Source organism: Artemia sp. Qi Xiang Cuo, chromosome 14, assembly GCF_049724085.1.
Source record: "Artemia sp. Qi Xiang Cuo chromosome 14, ASM4972408v1, whole genome shotgun sequence".
Lineage (NCBI taxonomy): Eukaryota > Metazoa > Arthropoda > Branchiopoda > Anostraca > Artemiidae > Artemia > Artemia sp. Qi Xiang Cuo.
The window spans coordinates 35,471,456-35,490,729 of record NC_142807.1 but is presented as its reverse complement, the minus strand read 5'-3'; the positions used below and the strand labels follow the sequence as shown (position 1 = coordinate 35,490,729).

The window sequence follows — 19,274 nt, the reverse complement described above, 5'->3', positions numbered from 1 at the left end:
ATAAGGTGAAGGGGGGGGGGGCTGACGCTTCCCTCGTCTTTGGGGTGATAGCTGGATCAAGAATGACGGAAAATATCGTGGTTTTAAGTCCGGTGTTGAACTTTAAACAGAGGCATGTGGAAAAGAAAACGAATAAGAATATTGTTATCGGGCAGTCGAAGTTGTTCTCAAATAAAACTCTGAAAGACGCTATTGATATATGTAAAACAGTGCTCGACAAAAACATTGACCAGAGTCGTAAGGGCTATCAACCAGCTTCTGCCTTGTATGGCAATATTTATGAGGTTGTGTCATAAAGGTTCGCAAATGAAATTCTGACTCCTCGTTTTGTCATTTTCGACCCAGCTGACGTTCCCACCATTCCTGAGGATGCGAGTACGATTGTTGCCTCCCGATTGAATGATTGTAAAGCGATGCTAAGTTTTCTTGTAGAGAAGCATGAAACCTCTGCAGTACCTAGCTCAGAGAACCAGCCACCAATGTGGCCATCTCTGCCCCGACCAGAAAGGACTATCCCAATTGTTTTGTCGAATCTGCCTGCAACCTTGAGTGCTAATCCTACCAAGTCAAAGGAGTTCTTGAGGAAAATTGGACCCACTGATAAAATAGACAGAATCGAACAACGAAGAGACAGGCTATTTCTTCATATGAAAGACGAAACATCCGCAAGTGCTGTCGCCTCCGGGGCCCAAGGCGAGCAAAATATCCGTAGCAAGGTACTGCGTTCAGAATACCTCGGGATCATTTACATTGACAAAGATTACGACGTTTCAGCTATTTCCAACCTAATTAGCGGTGTTTCCCAAACCAAGCGCTTTGGAAATTCCTCAGTTGTCCAGCTCACGTTCGTTACTAAGATTGACTTCGATCTGGCTCTCAAGTTTGGAATCAAAGAAGGTTTTGGTCATCGTGCAAACCAGTGTCCGAAGGACACTAAATGTAGCAAGTGTGCCGGTGATCATAGCTACTCCGAGTGCACCTCAGATATGCTCAAATGTGCCAACTGCGGATCCAACAATGCAAGTAACAGCTTTCGTTGCCCGAACCTGAAAAATGCAGCTCGTGGTACAACTCCAGACCAAGCTGCGCCAAATAAATCGAATCTTAAACCGGCTCGATAAATGGCGAAGTACGTGTTTTCTATCAAAACATAAACGGTGCTAGAGAAAAAATAGACATACTTCCAATAGTGTATGGTGCTTTCGATATAATTTGTGTTAATGAGCATCTGTTTAATGACGATAATAGCACAAGACTGATTACTTCTTCTGATCATCATGAGTTTTTTATCCACCCAGCTAAGGGTCGACCCTCGGGGGGCTTAATGATAGCTGTTAGAAATAAGTATAATTGCAATACGTTTGAGTCTAATGATGTATGTCTTGCGGTAGAATTTAGTGGTTTTATTGCTGTTTGTGTTTATATGCCTACAAATTATAGAAATGACAGATCGAGTCAGAAGTTTGCGTCTGCCTGCTCGTCATTGTCGAAACTACTTGAAAGAATAGCTCTTACCCGTAAATCGTGTGTTATTATGGGTGATTTTAATACGGACATTAATGATAATACCATTGGTCGCTCACAAATTTTTAATGCTACTATGCCGCAAAATTTCTATTGTCTACAGAAAAATAGATCGTTTACCTATGTACATAATAGTGATAGCACTTCTGATCTCGATTTCGTGTTTACTGATAGGGGGGATCTCCAGCGGCAGATAGTTAATGTTTGTAACGACTTCCTTTTAAGTGACCATTCGCATCTTCACTTTCACTTACCACTCAGTTCTTTTGAGACATATGCTCCCTCTAGACCCATGTGGTTCACTAAACAGAACTGGAGTCGTATTGATATATTTACTTACCAGTTGCTACTTGATTCGTACTTAGATAAGATAAGGGTTCCGTTTCATTTGCTCTTGCGGGTAAAATCTGACCGGCTTCTTGATTTGAATGGGTATTTGCTTGAATTGGTGCATAGTATGAAAACGGCTGCATCCGTCAAAAAAATAAAGCTGAATAAAGCTGAATAAAGCTGAAAAAAGTAAGAGAGGCTGGTTAGATTTTCCTCGTTTGAAGGTTGAAAAATCTCGCCATGTGTTTTGGAGACAAATTTGGGTTGATTGTGAAAGACCACGTTTAGGATGGGTTTTTAAAATTATGAAGTCGAGTAAAGACCAATATCAAAAGAAGGTGAAATCCTGGAAAAGAAGTCGGGTTAAGGAGCTATCATGGGAAATGAAAAACAATCCTTGTCAGCCATGGCGAGAAGTGTCTACCGGTCTTCTTCGTCGCCGCCCCATAGCATTGAAATAAATAGATGGTTTAACATTTTTGTTCAATGTTTGCGGCTGATCCTCCATCATTAGAAAGTAATTTCCAGGACATTCTGATGCAGCATTTTGATCGACTAAACTAATACAGTAACTGGCATACTATTACCCCATCGTGTGTTGAATCTTTTGTTCATCTTCTTCCTTTAAGAAGATCGTCTGGGGCAGATGGTACTCAGCCGGAACATCTGAGGTATGGTACCCCTAAACTGTTTAGTCACATAGCTTTATTGTTCCAAGCAATAGCATCGCAACAGTCTGCCCCACAAGGTTTGTGTCAGGGGGTCATTAACTGTATATATAAGAAGGGGAAAGACCCTAAAGATTGTTCTTCATACAGGCCCATCACTATTTATTCAGTTCTAGCAAAGTTACTGGAGAAGACACGGTGCCCTATAGTGGCAGCGCGAGCGGAAGTGGATGACGATCGGTTCGGTTTCAGGTCTGGTCTCGGTGTTCAGAATGCATATGCAACTTTTATTTCAATTGTTGAAAAGTTTAAGAAACGAAAAAATCCGTTATTCGTCTGCGCAATAGACATATCTAAGGCGTTTGATTCTGTCTTACGTTCGCAGGCAGTCCTGTCACTACTAAGGGCAGGAGTTGATCCCTTTGTCTGTAAATGTCTATGGCAATGGTATCGAAAATCTCAAGTAAGAATTCGTGCTGCAGGACAGCTTTCTGGACATATAGAGATACGTAGGGGTGTTAAACAAGGCTCAGTAATCAGCCCTGTGATATTTAACAATGCAGTACATTCTGCGGCAAAATCGACAGAAGAATTTTTGATAGATAATGGAGTTGATGCTAGTCATCTATCTTACGCAGATGATCTACTTTTGATATGTGACAATTTAGAATCTTTATAGAAAGCTATTAATGCCGTGTCGTCTGCACTTGGAGATATTGGGCTAACAAAAGAGCCGTCTAAGACTGAATTCGTCGTTTTGAACAACGAAACATTGCCAAATCGTGTTGATGGTCTTTGCGGGATGACAGTTCTCCAAAAGGATAAATTTGAGTATCTCGGACTCCGATATAGGAATTCTATTAAAGCTACTGAAATCCTGTTATTGCGGCACTTAAAGAAAAACTGCGGAAAACTTACGGTATGCTAGCATGAACTAAAGGTCAATTCGATAAAATTACGCTCGGTCGTCTCTGTAACGCCATGTTCGCGCCACATGTCTTTTTTTTAACCCTATGGAATTGCTTTAGTAAAACCGAACGTAACCAAATTCATTCAAATTTTTTTTCGGTATTGCAAATATTTATTCGGATTTCCCATATGGTTCAGAAAAGTTTCGCAGAGGTACTATATTTTCGAGATAAGTAAGAAAATGGTTGAGTTGTCTACCCCTTTCAAAAGTCGAAATAGAACAATCCACGACTCTCCATTGGCTAGTCTTGTGCATTAAAATCGTGATTTTGATTCCGTTTGTTTTTCTCTCTTCCATACTTATCGCAGTTTAATTTTGTTTTGTAGCGTTGTGTGATTTTTTCGTTCTTTTCTCTTTCGTTTTTATAACTCCTTCGAGCATTTACACTGTATTTGTATGAAGGGTTGAAATAAAACTATTATTATTAAAGTAGGCTAATCAAATCTTTTGAATAACATGGTCCCCACCTCAACCATCACTGTAAACACTAAACAAAGCCACTGGAGGCCGAAAACTGGAGAGAATATCACACATATTGAAATAAGGTTTATTTAGATTATTACAGAAGGCACTTGGAAACACAATGGAGAAATTTTTGATATGATATTTTATTTTTCTTCTCTGTACTACTAATACTACTACTGTCACTATTATTATAATTATGTCTAAGGATAAGAAGGTGCCATTTTCCGGGAATTTTGAGATTGGAAGGTGAATTGGAAGGCGCTGTATAATAACACTGAAAGTGCGGTGATCGTAAATGGACGGCCTTCTGGATATTTCAAAATTAAAAATGGTGTCTGGCAAAGATGTGCCGCTGCACCTGAGCTCTTTAACTGTGCAATAGACCACATCCTGAATAAAATAATGCAGGTGCATCTGTTTGGCACAGACTTTGCTGGAAGAGTTCTTTCAGACGTCGACTGTGCCGAAGACGTAGTGCTAATATGCGAAAACATTAGTAACCTAAAAACTACTCTGCAAACACTGGCCTCTGCAGCTGAGAAACTCGGTCTGAAAAAAAATTGGTCAAAGACCAAGATAATGCCCGTTGAGAAAACGCCGTCCAACCCCCTGTCATCTGTGGAAATTTTTGGCCAAACTGTAGAGGTAGTTAAGCAGTTTACCTACCTTGGTTCAATTGTCTGCTCAAACGGCATCCTAGATGCCGAAATATCAGCAAGAGCGGCAAAAGCAAACTCTGTCTTCGGTCGCCTTCTAAAAACAGTCTTCCATAAACCCCAGATCAGCCGTCTCACCAAAGCACGAATATATTCTGCTTCGGTTGCCAGCGTTATGCTCTATTCTGCCGAGACTTGGTCGCTGACTCAGACACAGACGCTGAAGGTAGATGCCATCCAGAAGAAACACCTCCGAAAAATCGAAAGCTCCCGATGGCCCGACAGGGTACAAAATTCGGAAATCCTCAGGTCCTTCAAACTCCCACCCCTGTCCGAGCAGCTTGAGTCTCGCTCGCTACGTTGGTATGGTCATCTGCTCCGTCTGCCTGCCCAGAGACCCGCCCGACTCATCTTCGATTTCGACCCAGCTGCAAACGGCTGGAGGCGTCCTAAGGGAAGACCACGCATCAGATGGGCGGACGTCATCCGTGATCGGCTCGCCTCCAGAAACATCAACCCGGCTGAAGCGACAACCCTCGCCCTGAACCTACCACTCTGGAGAAGACTGAAGGCGCTGACGACTGGTTCCCTCTACGCTGGCAATGCTGCCGAGCAAGAGCTTTAAGAAGAAGACTAAGAAGGTGAACTGAATCACAACACGCCCTCTACATGCACCTTGTCAAAAGACCGTATCGGCAATATCTTAGGAACAGTCAGATGTGAAGTTGAAACTTGCAGGGTTATGGTGAACTGACCAAAAGACAGTACTATTATCGCTACTATTACTACTACTACTACTGCTACTAAAGCTAGGGCTGCTACTACTAATTTCATTGCTACTACTACTACCCCTAATACTATTACAAATGGTACAACTGCTGCTGCTACTAAAGCTAAGGGTATTAAGGAGAAAATTTTGGGGAACAAAACTGCATTGAAGTAAATCGAAAACACACTACACCCACACAGGTTGTCAAGAGGACGTATCAGCGATGCTTCAGGAATGGTTGATGATATTAATTTGAAAATTTCAGCGTATGTTGAAAAAAAAAAACTAAGATGTTATGTGCATACTGCTACTAATGCTACTACTGCTACTACAACTATTGCTACTACGCAAGCCAAGGGTATTAAGGAGAAGCGTTCAAGGAATATTTTGGCAAAAGTCGAACTAAATCAAAACGAATTATAGGCATGTAGATTGTCAAAAGACTGACAAAGCAATATCTCAAGACCGGCTTACATTATTAAGTTAGACCTTTCAAACTTTTAGGGAACGTTTAGAGAGAGTTTCAATTAAACGAAAAACTATATGCATGCAGGTTTTCAAAAAGGCATACAAGCAATATCACAGGCAGCATCACTCTGTTATAGCTAGCAATATCATTGAAACTTTTAAAGGTGTTAATCCGATTGCAAACTAAAAGTGCCCTTTTTAAGAGTCAAAAGTGATTAAAGGGCAAACAGTCCTCCTCCCAAGCCCATTAATTTTCTGAACACATCCAATCAACTTTTGAGACAGCCATTTTGCTCGGCATAGTTGAACGGTCCAGTGACAATGTCTCTAGAGATATTGGGTATGCCAATCCCCCACAGTTATGCAATTTGCCTATTAGGCTTTAAAACTAAATGTTGCTCTAAAACTGCATTTTGAATATTTTCACTTTTTTAACTTCAACAAATCAAAAACTACTAAGACTTTAAGGAATAAACATCAGAACTGTCAATCCATTAAACTGTCAATCCATATTCATTTGTTTTTTGTTGTTGTTTTTTTTCAGTGAAGTACGAATCATGTTATGGTCTTCAGAAGGCTTGGGGATGTTGACCCTATTCATGTTAATTTCTGCTCATTTTGAGTTTAAATTGGTTACTTATTGTAATTTCTGTTCTTTTGGGGTTTTATTTATCTATTGATGGTGATTTGTGGAAGTTTTACACTTGGAGGATTATTTGACTTTATTTCTGCTTATTTTTGATTTGATGTAGCTCTTTACTTTTCTTTGAAAAAAAAAATGGTGGATTTTTTTTAAATGAGCCCTTAAACAGCTCTCTATGATGTTCCAATATCCCTCTAGCAGCAGAGGAAAAAACGGAAAAAAAGCCCACACCAGTGCTACCTTTGCAAAAACGTGATTTCCCTTATTGTTCAAGCCAAGGGACTGTAATTCCATGTACAAGGTTATCAGCCATGGCGATTTAAATGGTGCACATTTTATTTCGATGCGATTTGTTTCCGAAATAAATAACACTGGGTTATTATGGGCCAAAGTTCGTCCTTTACTAGGTTGCACCTACCGTCGCAACCACAATAAGCTAAATTTGACTCAAATGACTACTCAAAGTAGGACGTTCTAAATACAGACAAAGAAAGTCTAATTTAAAATAATAAACACAGTTTTAAAATGAAAACATAATCTCTGCACATAGTCGGAGCAAAACAGCAAAAATGAAATAAATAAAAAGCAAAACAGCAGAATTTCACCTGTGACGAAAATTCCCAGGATTCCTTCATGCAAAGAAAAGAAAAGAACAGTCATAGTCTAAGTAAAATTTCTTTCAAATTTCAACGTAACTGGTCATGCATGAGCAACAAAAAAAAAGATTATCCTCAATGAACCTTATGAACAACATTTGCAAACTGTATTTTTATTGTATAAGAAAAGTAATAAATCAAACTGCACAAATCATGAAATTAAAAGAACATCAGAATTTGAGCAGGTTAGTTGAACAAAACCTGCAGGACCAGAAAATACAAGCACAGCAGGTCCAGTGATCTCATTCGCCTTCTCTGGGTCTTTATTGTAGATCAAATAAGATTTGGGTCATATTGGTTAAGGTGAGTTTAAATAAAGAGTACATAAAGTTGCTAATTGAAATGAGGGCTAATAGTTTGCCACTGGGCCAAAGAAAAAAGTCTATTGGGAGGGAAAGGTCAAAGACTGGTCCATATTTCTGTCTTATTTGCGGAGCTTTGAACAAAAGTATCACTTGATGTGTGGAAGTAAAGAACTGAATGACTGCAGAAATGAAGTATTTGGCAGAGAGGGTTTTGATTTTAAGTGGTTGGTGAGAGTGTGTGCGGATGAACGTTTTATGAGTGCGGGATATTTGGCACGATTCCTCCATCTCACAATGGGTCATAGAGCTACGTTTCTATAGGATTATATTAGGATTTTTGCAATTCCGATGTAGTTGTTGTTTGTTTTATATATTTTGCCGTGGCCTATGGGCTTTAAGCACAAATAAATTCTATCTTACTCATCATTCAAATAATCACTGTTATGACACCAAAAATTTTTTTTTTTTTTTTTTTTTTTTTTTTTTTTTTTTTTTTTGCTTAATTCGACTCGAACAAAGGACTGACCTAACAATCCAATGTGAATGCCACTCTACGCGTAAATTTCTCAGAAAATCCAAAAGGCTCACATAGATTCCTTCAGCGCAAGCAGAAAAAAAAATGTTCATAGCCGATTATGCTACAAAAAACCCTGTAGAGAAACTGCATCCAAAATTTCTGCAGCAATTTGTTAAGACATTCATAACGAAGTCAGCACCAACACATATACGGTTGACTCAAACATACGGTAGTTTATTGAGTTGACTAGACAATGGCCAAGTAGACCGCAGTTCGGACTGTAGTTTTGAACCTGACAAGGTTCGAACATTGCACGTTTGCTTCTTTATTAAGGCCATCGCCATATTGTCAGGTAAAGTTTTTAGAGGAACTAAAATGGCGCCATCTATATACTTTAAGACCACCTTTGTCAAAAATTCAATATCGAAATTCCCAACATCCTTAAGTGACTACGCGATTACTCTACTCAGCGACAGGAGTTACAATAGTTTGAGGATACAACAATCAGAGTAGATGTGACTGCCGAGAGTAAAACTCTTGAAATTGAATGTAGTTCAGCTAAAGTCTGAGGTTCGAACACATTCTAAGAAATACGAGCGATAGCACTTTCAACCGGACTCATGCTTGGTAGACGAAGTTATTCACATTCTCTCTGATTCCGATTACATTATTGTAATCGTAAATTATGGTATTTTTTTAATGTTCGATCTCAGTTTTAAATGTGATTGAGTTATTCAAAGTTTTCCATCAGTTTTGTCTTTTTCCAAGTACAGTATCTAAGTTTACGTTTAGAAATTTTATTTTTACTTGAAATTGGATTTTCTTTTTCCTTTTATTTATATCTTTTAATATATTGTTCCCTAGGTAACCTTTAAAGTATACAGTATGTTTGAGACACAAAAAAAAAACAACAAGGCCATGGCCATAAAAAGAGGACAGCATTCAAATGAAATTAAAAGATTCATTTTAAACTTTTGATCAAAACGATTAAAGCAAGGAAAACTATTCAAAAACAATAATACGAACAAACAAAGTCATCCCATAACACCCTCACAATGGGTTAGTCTTTATTCGTGATGGGACACCGCACCAGATTCTTAGTACAAATAAAACACCCATTTCCTAACAATTTTTTTAATCAAGGCTCATTCCCTTCAAAAATTTCCTTTCTCAAATCCCTTAGCTCTTCGCACTTCCCCAGAAAATGCGACACATTTTTCTCTCACTCTCCACACATCAGGGGCGATCTAGAGGCAAAACCTTGGGGGAGGCCCGACTGACAAGGGCGCCAGTGATCAAAATCTTGGGGGAGGGGGGGGGGCAATTAGAGGGCACTATAAAAAAACTTGGGGGGGGCAGGATCCCTCCGGCCCCCTGGATCCACCGTTGTCACACAAAGAGCAACTGCACGGACCACTTTTCATATCAACCCTTTCCAAAAATTCTTCTTCCCCCAAGTGGCATAAAATTACCTCTACAATAAATTACCCACATTATATCATCCCTAGACAGTCCAGCTCTAAAATATACCTCCTTTCCCCGTGTCTCTTTTACCCTAGAATACAAACAAAGAGAGCCAGAGGCTCTGATCTTGCACCTCCACTTCCGAATTTCCTGATCAACTAAAATAGGATATACCTCTTTAGAGACCTCTCCACTTATTATACCCAAAAATAACAATATTCTTTTTATCATTTTAAGCAATATCATCTTCAAATACAAACAAAGAAACAGGAGTGAAGCTTAATTTTCGATTTCACTTATTTCTTTCACAGCTTTTAACGTAGGTTATTACATTTGAGAAGGGAATCTTTACTATGAATGTACTTACATAAAAAATGAATGCGGAAAAGCACCAAGTCCATTTAAATAGAAATACTCTAGCTCGATATTTCTATACCCTTTTACCCTCGCGCAACCCTTTACATAAACTACATCTCTGAAGTAACCTTACATGTCATATATTCTGTATACTAATATATCCTATATAATATATTATAATATATTCATGTCATATACAAATATATTCTATATTCTTCACCGAAGTTCCTAGTAGCTCACTCTTTCTAAAAAGAACCTCTAGGGACCTTCTTCCAAACCTAGGTTAAATATGGACGTTTACTAAATCTATGATTATTCAAAAGGAAGGAAGGTATCTTACCTGCTCAGCACAAGATGGACTCGCAGCGAAGAAATAGTTAAAGGCCAGATACTTTTTTGCAGCTGCTTCATATTTATCCTAAAATCAAACGACAAAGTTAAATTACCAAATTGAACCTCCTGTTTCATCAAACCAGAATTGTTAACTTGAAATGATTGTAAAATTAGCCTTTCTGCGTCCACTGTAGACATTATTTGCTAAACAGGTCCTGAATACCTGAACTAGTGAAAATTAGTTCATCTTCCCTGCTTAAAAATGACAAATAAAGTCATCGTTCTCAGCTGAATCTTATTTCAAAAACAAAGGATCAAATACAGTTCAGCGGTGGAACATCAAACCAGGCTCCATGCGGATTTTCTATTTAATGTGATATATCTGTCTATATCTTAGCAATGATCACGCATGCTAATCACTTCTCCTTAATCAACTAGCGATTGCCGCAAAATCATAGCGATAGGTCCGATTGCAAAATTGTTTGTAGCTTAAGAGGTCAATGTCTTGGGCATAAAATAGTGAAAATGGGTCTAGGTTATAGTTGAGGTATCTTTTTTTCTTTTTTTTTTTATCGTTTCAATCTGGACAACAAAACTAAACGAAATCAACAATAAAAGATCAACAAAGGATCACCAAAATTTGCTGAACAAGAAGAAGGAAAAATAAATATTAAATTTAAAGAAAGTTTGAAGGAAGTCATGGCAAAAATATTCTAGCATTTGAATACCACTCAAACTTTTCTGCTTTTATATAGTACTCTTAATGAAAGGCGATTTCTAACAGACTGGAGAATGGGTCCCGACTGAGTATATACTTAACTGATGATGCACGAAGTGTGCACTATTTGTATTATTTCGAGTTTAATCGTTTTTTTTTTATATTTAACAGGTAAGCTAACATTTATGGAGACCAAAAGATATACTCCTGAAGGAAAACATTAGGCTCCACTCCCCTAAAAACAATTTAGAATAAAAGATTTGAACTTACAAAATCTAGTTATTCGGACCCAAGTCTGGAACATTCCTTTAAGGACCCTACTTTACATATTTGAATTTTAAAACATTTTTCCAAAACAAAAATTATAATCGAAGAAGTAAAGAGAGATGTCGAAACCTAAAAATGTATAAACGAAGTTATGTAGTAAGTCAGACTTAAAAAGGATAGGAAATGATACAAAAGATTAAATGAAATTTAAAACGAAGAGAAATCAAAATGAATAACCAAACTTTAAAACCAAAATAAATTATCACAAACAAGAATAGTGCAGCCTTCTTCAACCTTTTAAAGTTTAGTGTCACTTACATTTTATTGAAAATGATTTGTATCTAAATAGTGAGCTTTTTTTAATAATATCAACAATAACAGAATAAAATCGCGATGCTATTAAAGGCTAACAAAAAAGAACAAGGCTAAGGCCCTTTCAAATCCTCGAAAAGGCCAATGTCTTTTGTGCTCTATTGATAACGATATGTGTTTCGAATAGCGTGTTTTTTTATTAGCAAAATACATTTGGGTACGTCTATTTTCTCTGTTATCTTCAGGATGGGGGCAAGATGGTTCGAATCCAATAAGAGGCCAGAAATTCAGCCAAATTTCAATCCCTATGTTTAAAATCACCTTCCCATCAATCCAAAATTTAAGGCCGAGAATATTATTTAGAAATTTCGCTCAAAACTACGACTGATCAAATATTTTGACTGAACATTCCAACTTCGCCAAGAATTTTAAATAAAATCCAACATTTAGTTCTTAGGTAGAAAAGCTGAATATTTTTCTCCACACAATTCCACAAATAATCCTAAAAAAAAAGAAGAAAAAAAAAAGCAGGAAAGGTGGGCAAGTGAGGCACGAACGGTTACCTCAATATCAGCACACGACAAAAAAAAAGGAAAATTTTATAATTAGTATAATTCAATGTTCCATCATCACAGGTCAATAAACAATCTTTAATATTTGCTTTCTTAACTTCAGCTTAGATTACCGAGATGATTCAATTGGAATTCTATCATTCAACTTATAGTTGTTTGAAAGTAATGATATTGGTATCTAACTGAAAATATAGAAACTTCAGAACTAACAGAAGAATTCCATATATCCCAGAACGCCAAAGAGCATAAGGAGTAGGGAGAATCAGCAAGGATTTTTCAAAAAAAAAACTACTAGGATCTTATCTTTAAAATGCCATATTAAATATTTGACTTCTCTTATATGTTTCAAGGAAGAACTTCTGTAAGTCCAAGATGGTCGACTCCCAACCTCCCGTTGCACTTCCTGGCCGAAGGGTTAAGAAACGGAGATCGGCACTACTGGTAGGGACAGTAAGGTGCAAAGTAACATTCTTTACCCTTTTTTTATATATTTCAAGTTTAATAAATTCAAGAAAAAAACTTCGGTTTCTGATGCACGGTCAAGGTTTTGATGGTGGATATAAAAAGTTACCAAGTATTCTCACTTCTTTATTTTGGTCCAAATATATCTAAATATTTGCGTAATAATTCAAAATAAGAACCAATTCGAGAATAGTAACTTATTTTCAAAGTTGAACATCAGCCATGTCAAATTAAAACAAGCAGAGATTGATTTAAAAAAGGTTTTCCATAAAAAAGTTCCTCAAAGAAACAGTTGCTCCCATAGAGGCAACCAACTACAAAACGAACCCGGGCCCATAGTAACCAAAAGCTTAGAAATACTTTTTGAAAAAACTTGTAAGTGAGATTATAACTTAAAACCACCAGTAACAAAGTCAAAACCAAACCATTCTTAAAGTGAACAAAAAAACTGCGTAAATAACATAATTGTTATTTACACTCTATTGAAAATAAAATAAATTTTCAACAGTTTTTCTTTTATCATCATAAAATGGAAAAATCTGAAGTTACTTTCAATAATATATCATTTTTTTTGATTTTTTTTATTCCAATATTCACGGCGCCAGGTACTTCAAAGTATCTGATATGCCGCTATTCATTTACCTCTTTCAATGGCCTCGAGATTGTAAATGTCTATTGAAGCTTCTTTTGAAGATGTCCAGGATCCCCAGGAAGATCGTTCCAGATAGAAGTGCAACGCCGGATGAAGCTGTTCCTCAAGTACTCGGTTTTCGGCGTATCCTCCTTTAGATAATTGGACCGAGCTGTGTGCCTTCGCGTCTGTCTTGTCGGCTGGAAAAAGGGAGGCACAATTCGAGAGAACTCGTCTGAGGGAGGTGAATTCATGTACTTGTAGAAAACAGCCATCGACGCTCATCAAACCTTTAATTTAGAGGCTGGAGCAATTCTTGTGTAGAGGCGCAGCCCGCCCTATTTGCCCTACTCTGGATCTTCTGAATTGGTGCCGACAGCGTTTTTGGAGCACCAGCATATAGCGGGCATCCATATTCAGCTATGGGTCTGCTACAAGACTTATAGAGTGGGATGATCGAGCTTGATGGAAGAAGGTTTTTGCAGCGAAGAGTAACTCCCAGCTTTCTTGCGCATGAGGTTCTCACCCGATCAAGGTGGTTGTTCCAAGATCGGTGGTGAAATGAATCCCCAGTAGACAAAGCTCGTCGACTCTCTTTATAGCTTCATTTTTGAAGATGAAACTGGGGTGTTCACGAGGCACCTTTGATCGGGTAATTGGAAGCTCCTTTTTTTTCGTTTCATTCAAGTTGATCATCCAAGCACCAGACCAGTTTTTAATTTTCAAAAGATGCATCTGTAGGTAAAGTGAGCCTTGTATTGGATCTTTGTGTTTAGGGACGGCTGAGTGTGTCGTCGAATCGTCGGCACAGTGATGCTTAGGGTTGGCGAGGTTGTCTCCCATTACGTTTATGTAAATAATGAAGAGCGTAGGTCCCAAGACACAGCCCTGGGGTACCCCTGCTTTCACTGTATATTCGCGGGAAATAAACCCATCAAGAACAACCCGCAGTGAAAGATCGGAAAGAAAGCTGTCAATCACTTTTAACAGACATCCACGAACACCATACACATAGAATTTCTTTAGCAGGCCACGGTGCCATACTCTGTCAAAAGCTTTCGCAATGTCGAAGGATAGTAGCCTGATGTCGTATTCCATTGTCAGTAGTTTTATCCACTTCTGGTACTGGGCCCCTAGCCAGTCTAATGCTGTGCGTTTCCGGCGAAATCCATATTAGCGATCGCCTAGAAGGTTATGTGATTCTAGGTACTGATGAAGTGTTTTATTGGAGATGTTCTCGTAGACTTTGCCAACACAGGGGAGAAGGCTAATAGGCCTGTACGAGCTCATACTCGTTGGATAGTCTTCCGGCTTTAGAGTAGGTATAAAATGGGCGGACTTCCATGTTCGTGGGAAGGTTCCAGAGAAAAAGCACAGCCGGCAAAGCAATGACAAGGGTCCAGCTAGTTCGGCACTGTAGGACTTGAGGAGAACATTTGGTATGTTGTCAGGACCCGTGGCTTTGTTCACATCCAGATGTTGCAGAATGCGAAGGATCTTGGGAGCAGAAAAATTCACGCGTTCCAGGACAGTGTCGGTTCGGTCGGAGAATTTTGGCACTTCTCTACCGTCATCGTCTAGATTCGAGATTTCGGCAAAAGCCTTAGTAAGAGCTTCAACCTTTGCCTGTGGATCTTGTACCACTGTCCCGTTTCTCTGGAGAGAAGGAATTGAGGTCCCCTTGGACGACGGTAAAGCCTCCTTGACAATTTTCGACCAACTCTTTGCCGAAGCACGTTGAAGTTTGGTGGAGAATTTCTCCTTATACTGACCCCGGGACTGCCGAATCGCTCGAACTGCATCTTTGCGTGTATTTATGAATACAATTCTGTCCTCTTCGCTCTTCAAAAGTGGCCATCGCTTGTGTACCTTTTGCTTTGCTCGGATTGTCTTCTTACACTGGGCGTTAAACCAAGGTTTGTCCTTACTGGACACCTGGGTCCGCTTTGAAGGGATATGCTTTTTGACAGAGTCAACTATGACCTGCTGGTACTTATCTGCAGCTTTCTCTGGGCCTTCCAGGAGGAAGGCTCTCCACTGCTGAGAAAAAAGAGTGTTTCTCAAACCGTCCCAATCACCTCTTTTGTATAGCCAGATTGTTCGTTCATGCTTTACTGGAGGTGGAATACGTAGGTTTCCACGTGCAACGAGGGCAACGTGGTCACTGGTGAAAGCATGAGCGTCTACCTTAAAGGAGTCAGGGTGATCTGTAAGGAATAGGTCAAGACGAGATGATCCGTTTGGGCCGTGATACGTGTCGAAATCGACAAGTTGTTCCAGCCCGTAAGAGAGAGATAGATCATACAAGTCCGACCCTTCCCTATCAGTATTTTTGCTGCGAAGCCACACGCTATGATGGACGTTGAAGTCTCCATGACGGATAATGGCAAATTTAGCGTACTTTCCCCGAATATATTGAAGGGAGGTTTTAATGTAGCTGGTAATCAGGTAAGTTGGAGGGCTATACACGGTACAGACAATCACGGACTTATTTGGGAGGGTCACCCTGACCCACAGAGCTTCTTCGCCTGCTGAATCTGGTATGTTCAGGCATGAATAAAATATATGGCTCTGTAGATAAACAGCGACACCTCATCCTCCGTATTTAGCACCGTCAGTACGCTCTCGATCCCGCATGAGGAACGTGTATCCCTGTGTGGCAACCTCACTGCTCTGAATTTCTTGGTTTAGATTGGTCTCAGTGATGCACATGATAGATGGCTTGACCGAGTTCACTAAATGTAGGAACTGGTCAAACTTAGATCTGAGACCTGGTACATTGCAGTGGGCTACCGTAAACAGGTCCGTTTGGATGGTCGGTGGACGTGCTACAGGTCATCGTCGAAACGGCTGTTAGGTCCGAGGCTTTTTGTTGTTAATCGTGACCAGGTAAAAGAAGTTTTGCTGAGTGGTTTGCTCAACAAAGCTCGTAAATTCATTGCCAAGCATCATTAGATGGGGAACAGTGCCATCTCCCATACACCTCATTACCGCATCTTCAGAATGGAGGTGGTACCCCATAATGGGTTAGGATTCGGCACAAGTGCCTCCCACCGTGTAAAATATTTTAAAATATCATAATATTTTACACAATTAATTTCATTAATCTTATGCAGAGTATATTTCCTTCAATATTTTCTTTCTTTTAAGTATATTCCTTTCAATTGTATAGAAAATCAATTGCTGAATCATTTACTGACTAGTAATTTTAAATGCTGCTCTAAACAGCATTTTTAGAGCAGCATTAGCTGCTCAAGCAATCTGAACAGATTGCTTGAGAGCTACCATTATGAAAACTATCGCATAAAAACTATTCGTTATGAAAACTTTATTTAAACATCAATTTTCTACACTGTTGAATTAAATTGAAACAGCCGGAAAATTCTAACAAAAAAAACCTCCTTTTAAAGTAATAAAATTAAATTAAAAGCAACAAATGTGATTATTCTAAAGGTATTCTTTTTTTCCTGCAAACTGGATTAGCGCTGTAATTTTCTTCGTTTTTATGCATGTTTTGACTAATGAAAAACACAACGTTCGAATTTCACATTTTTTCCCAATAAAGCAAAACTTAAACTACCCTCTAAGAGGGTTTGAACGTTTAAGGGGAGGTAGCCCCACTGTTACTTGGCGCAGCTCTTAATGACAATCCTTTATTAGTAATCTGATTTTATTTTTGTGTTATTGATGAGATGATGACAATTAAAGAACACACTTATCAGAATAAGAATCATTTTCAATCAAGCCCAAATGGGAAGAGAGGTGGTAGTGACAATCTTCTCGTGGTGTTCCTAAGAGGAGTGCGCATAAATAAAGCCCTACTACTGCTATTTTTTTTGTAATCGTCAAGCTACTGGCCGTCCTGCCCAGTGTCTGACTACAAGACAGTTTGCAGAATACACTGCCAGGATTTGATGGACTATAGCCAGCAATGACTGCCAAAGCCATTCCAAGAGTCAATTGTCCTGGACATATGAAGCTCCAGCCGTGGCGCAAGTAGAGATACCTTGAGGAGCAATCTGGGATCGGAGAAAGACATCCTCTAACTATTACCAGCAGTGAAGATCAAGCCACTTGCCGCAAACGGCTTAGGAGTGGTAGATAACTCTCCTCTCTCTTTAGAGAGACGAATATTGCCTGTCCAAACTGGTCTAAAGCTGGCGGGTGGGGTTCCAGGGATGAGGGAAAACAATGGTGGACATATTGACAATGCCAAGGAAAGCTCTTCTATAAAGAGGAAGGCAAGGGATAGGCAAACTCTACCTCAAAATACGACGCTCGAGAGGACATCAATAGCACAGTGACTATCGGCGTTGTACCTTTTTTGATGTGGGAAGGCAATAGGCCTTTAAGGTTTGAGCTTCGAATTACTTTTTGAGTCTGTCCATAATAATAGCAAGCCCAAATAACATCATAGCCTTTAGAGCGTTTAAGGGGACAGCAGCCCAAGACTTCTTTGTGGCTATTTTTAGATTTTTTTTTTTCATTTATCAATAGCAAAGCGGTTCAAAGGGGGGGGGGCTAGGGCAAGTTGCCCCGCCCGCCGTGGCTTGGGGGCGGCTGAGTGGTTGTCCACTTTGACCAAATTGTTCACTTTAATTCGGCGTTTTTTGCTTATATTTGAATTGGGGGGGGGGGGGCGCTGTAATTAATTTTTCCCTGGCCACCACCAAGCCCAGGAACGGCTCTGGTCCATAGTAATGCATGTTATTTTTTAGTTTGACGTGATTGCTAATTTTAATTTATTTTCCTTTCAAATTCCATTTATTTATTCATAGTAGTTTCTGTTCGTTTTAAGTTTGACTTATTATATGACTTTATATTTGCTCCTTTAAGGTTTCGATATCATTATTTTATTTTTCTTCAAATATTTTTTGGAAAAAAGTATTTATAGAAATTAATCCACAAGCAATGAAATTGACAATTCCCCAGAATTAAAGCATTACAGCATAGGAAAACTAACGGTCGAAAGATTCCCCAATTTCAAGTTCGTTTATTTATAACATATCTACAATAAAAGCACGAAATTAATACATTCCCTCCAGTGAGCTCCATGACCCGGAAAACAGGGAAAGAGGAAATAAAAAAATGAATCACATAATAAAAAAAAAGCAACCTGTTGCCAATTGCCACAATGTATCCATTCAAATCAGGCAATAATGGATTCAACAGACACGGCAAAAAAACAACAGCAACAAAAAACACAAATAAAAAAGGAGAAACCAGAATTAGTCACGTAATAAGCTTGCCGCCTAAACAAATAGGTCAGACACTGCTATTATGTTTACACAAAGTAAGATTTGTTTTTGTAAGATATTAATTTAGGAAAAGTTTGTCAAAAAGAAGCTTTTCACCGAAAAGTAAAAAACCATACTAAGCCTAGACGAGCCAAATAGCGTCATGCAATAATTCAAAATTCAAACGAGCATAAATTATTATGAACGGATAAACGTTAACCAAAACGCAGAGAAATTAGAATGTCGATGAGAAAAAAATGGCTCTTTTTGAACCCCATTTTTGGAGGTACCGTGCCCCCAATTATTTGTTTTACATCACGTTCCCCTTGGTCCAAGGATTTACGGCTGTAATTTTCGAACTGATCTAAGCAAGTTTTTTCGTTAAACTTCAGAGCACCCTAGCATCCTTCTCCTTCCAAAAAAATGTTTGCCCCTAAGTACAAGCAAACGATTCTTGAAAGACTCAAGCCAATCTGATTTTATTTTTTCGATTATCTTGCCACCCAGTATTTGGGGGTATGGGCCCTATCTTAAAGAAATTGGCCCTTTTTCTTTGATATAATGTTCGTTCTATTTTGTTTCTTGTGCATTGAGGCCCCCATGAACAAAAGTCAGGTTCTTCTTCAAGCAAGGACTTCAAGCAGGCATTTTTGGCCCATTTCCATGCCCGCTGAGACCCCTCCCTTTCTCCCAGCATATTATAATTTCCTCTTTGTCTAGATAGAGATCCCTGAAAGTTTTAAACCAATCGCACACCCACGGGAAAAAACTTTCTTTTGCCACTATGAAACCTGTTTCTAAATTAGCAGTTTGCATTATTTACGGTCCTTTCCCTAGGACTGATGGGGTTTAAGTCATCCCCAGAGACATATTTATTGGATCTTTTGACAATTCTGAACAATACTGCAGCATAAAATTTTTCATTGAGTGTCTTGGAGAATAGAGGTGGG

General features: G+C 38.9%; 1 protein-coding gene across 2 annotated transcripts in view; it reads right to left on the bottom strand.

Annotated features, from left to right (window-relative positions):
* Tmx3 (Thioredoxin-related transmembrane protein 3) overlaps positions 1 to 19,274 on the bottom strand; it is a 234,963-nt gene that overhangs the window by 158,055 nt on the left and 57,634 nt on the right. The window contains exons 5-6 of one of the 2 annotated variants that reach the window (XM_089100129.1): positions 10,133 to 10,210; positions 7,099 to 7,122 (exon numbers count right to left, since the gene is read on the bottom strand). In XM_089100129.1, coding sequence (XP_088956255.1) covers positions 7,099 to 7,122; positions 10,133 to 10,210 — 102 coding nt within the window. The remainder of the gene's footprint in view (positions 1 to 7,098; positions 7,123 to 10,132; positions 10,211 to 19,274) is intronic. The other variant, XM_089100130.1, reaches the window with a different exon arrangement.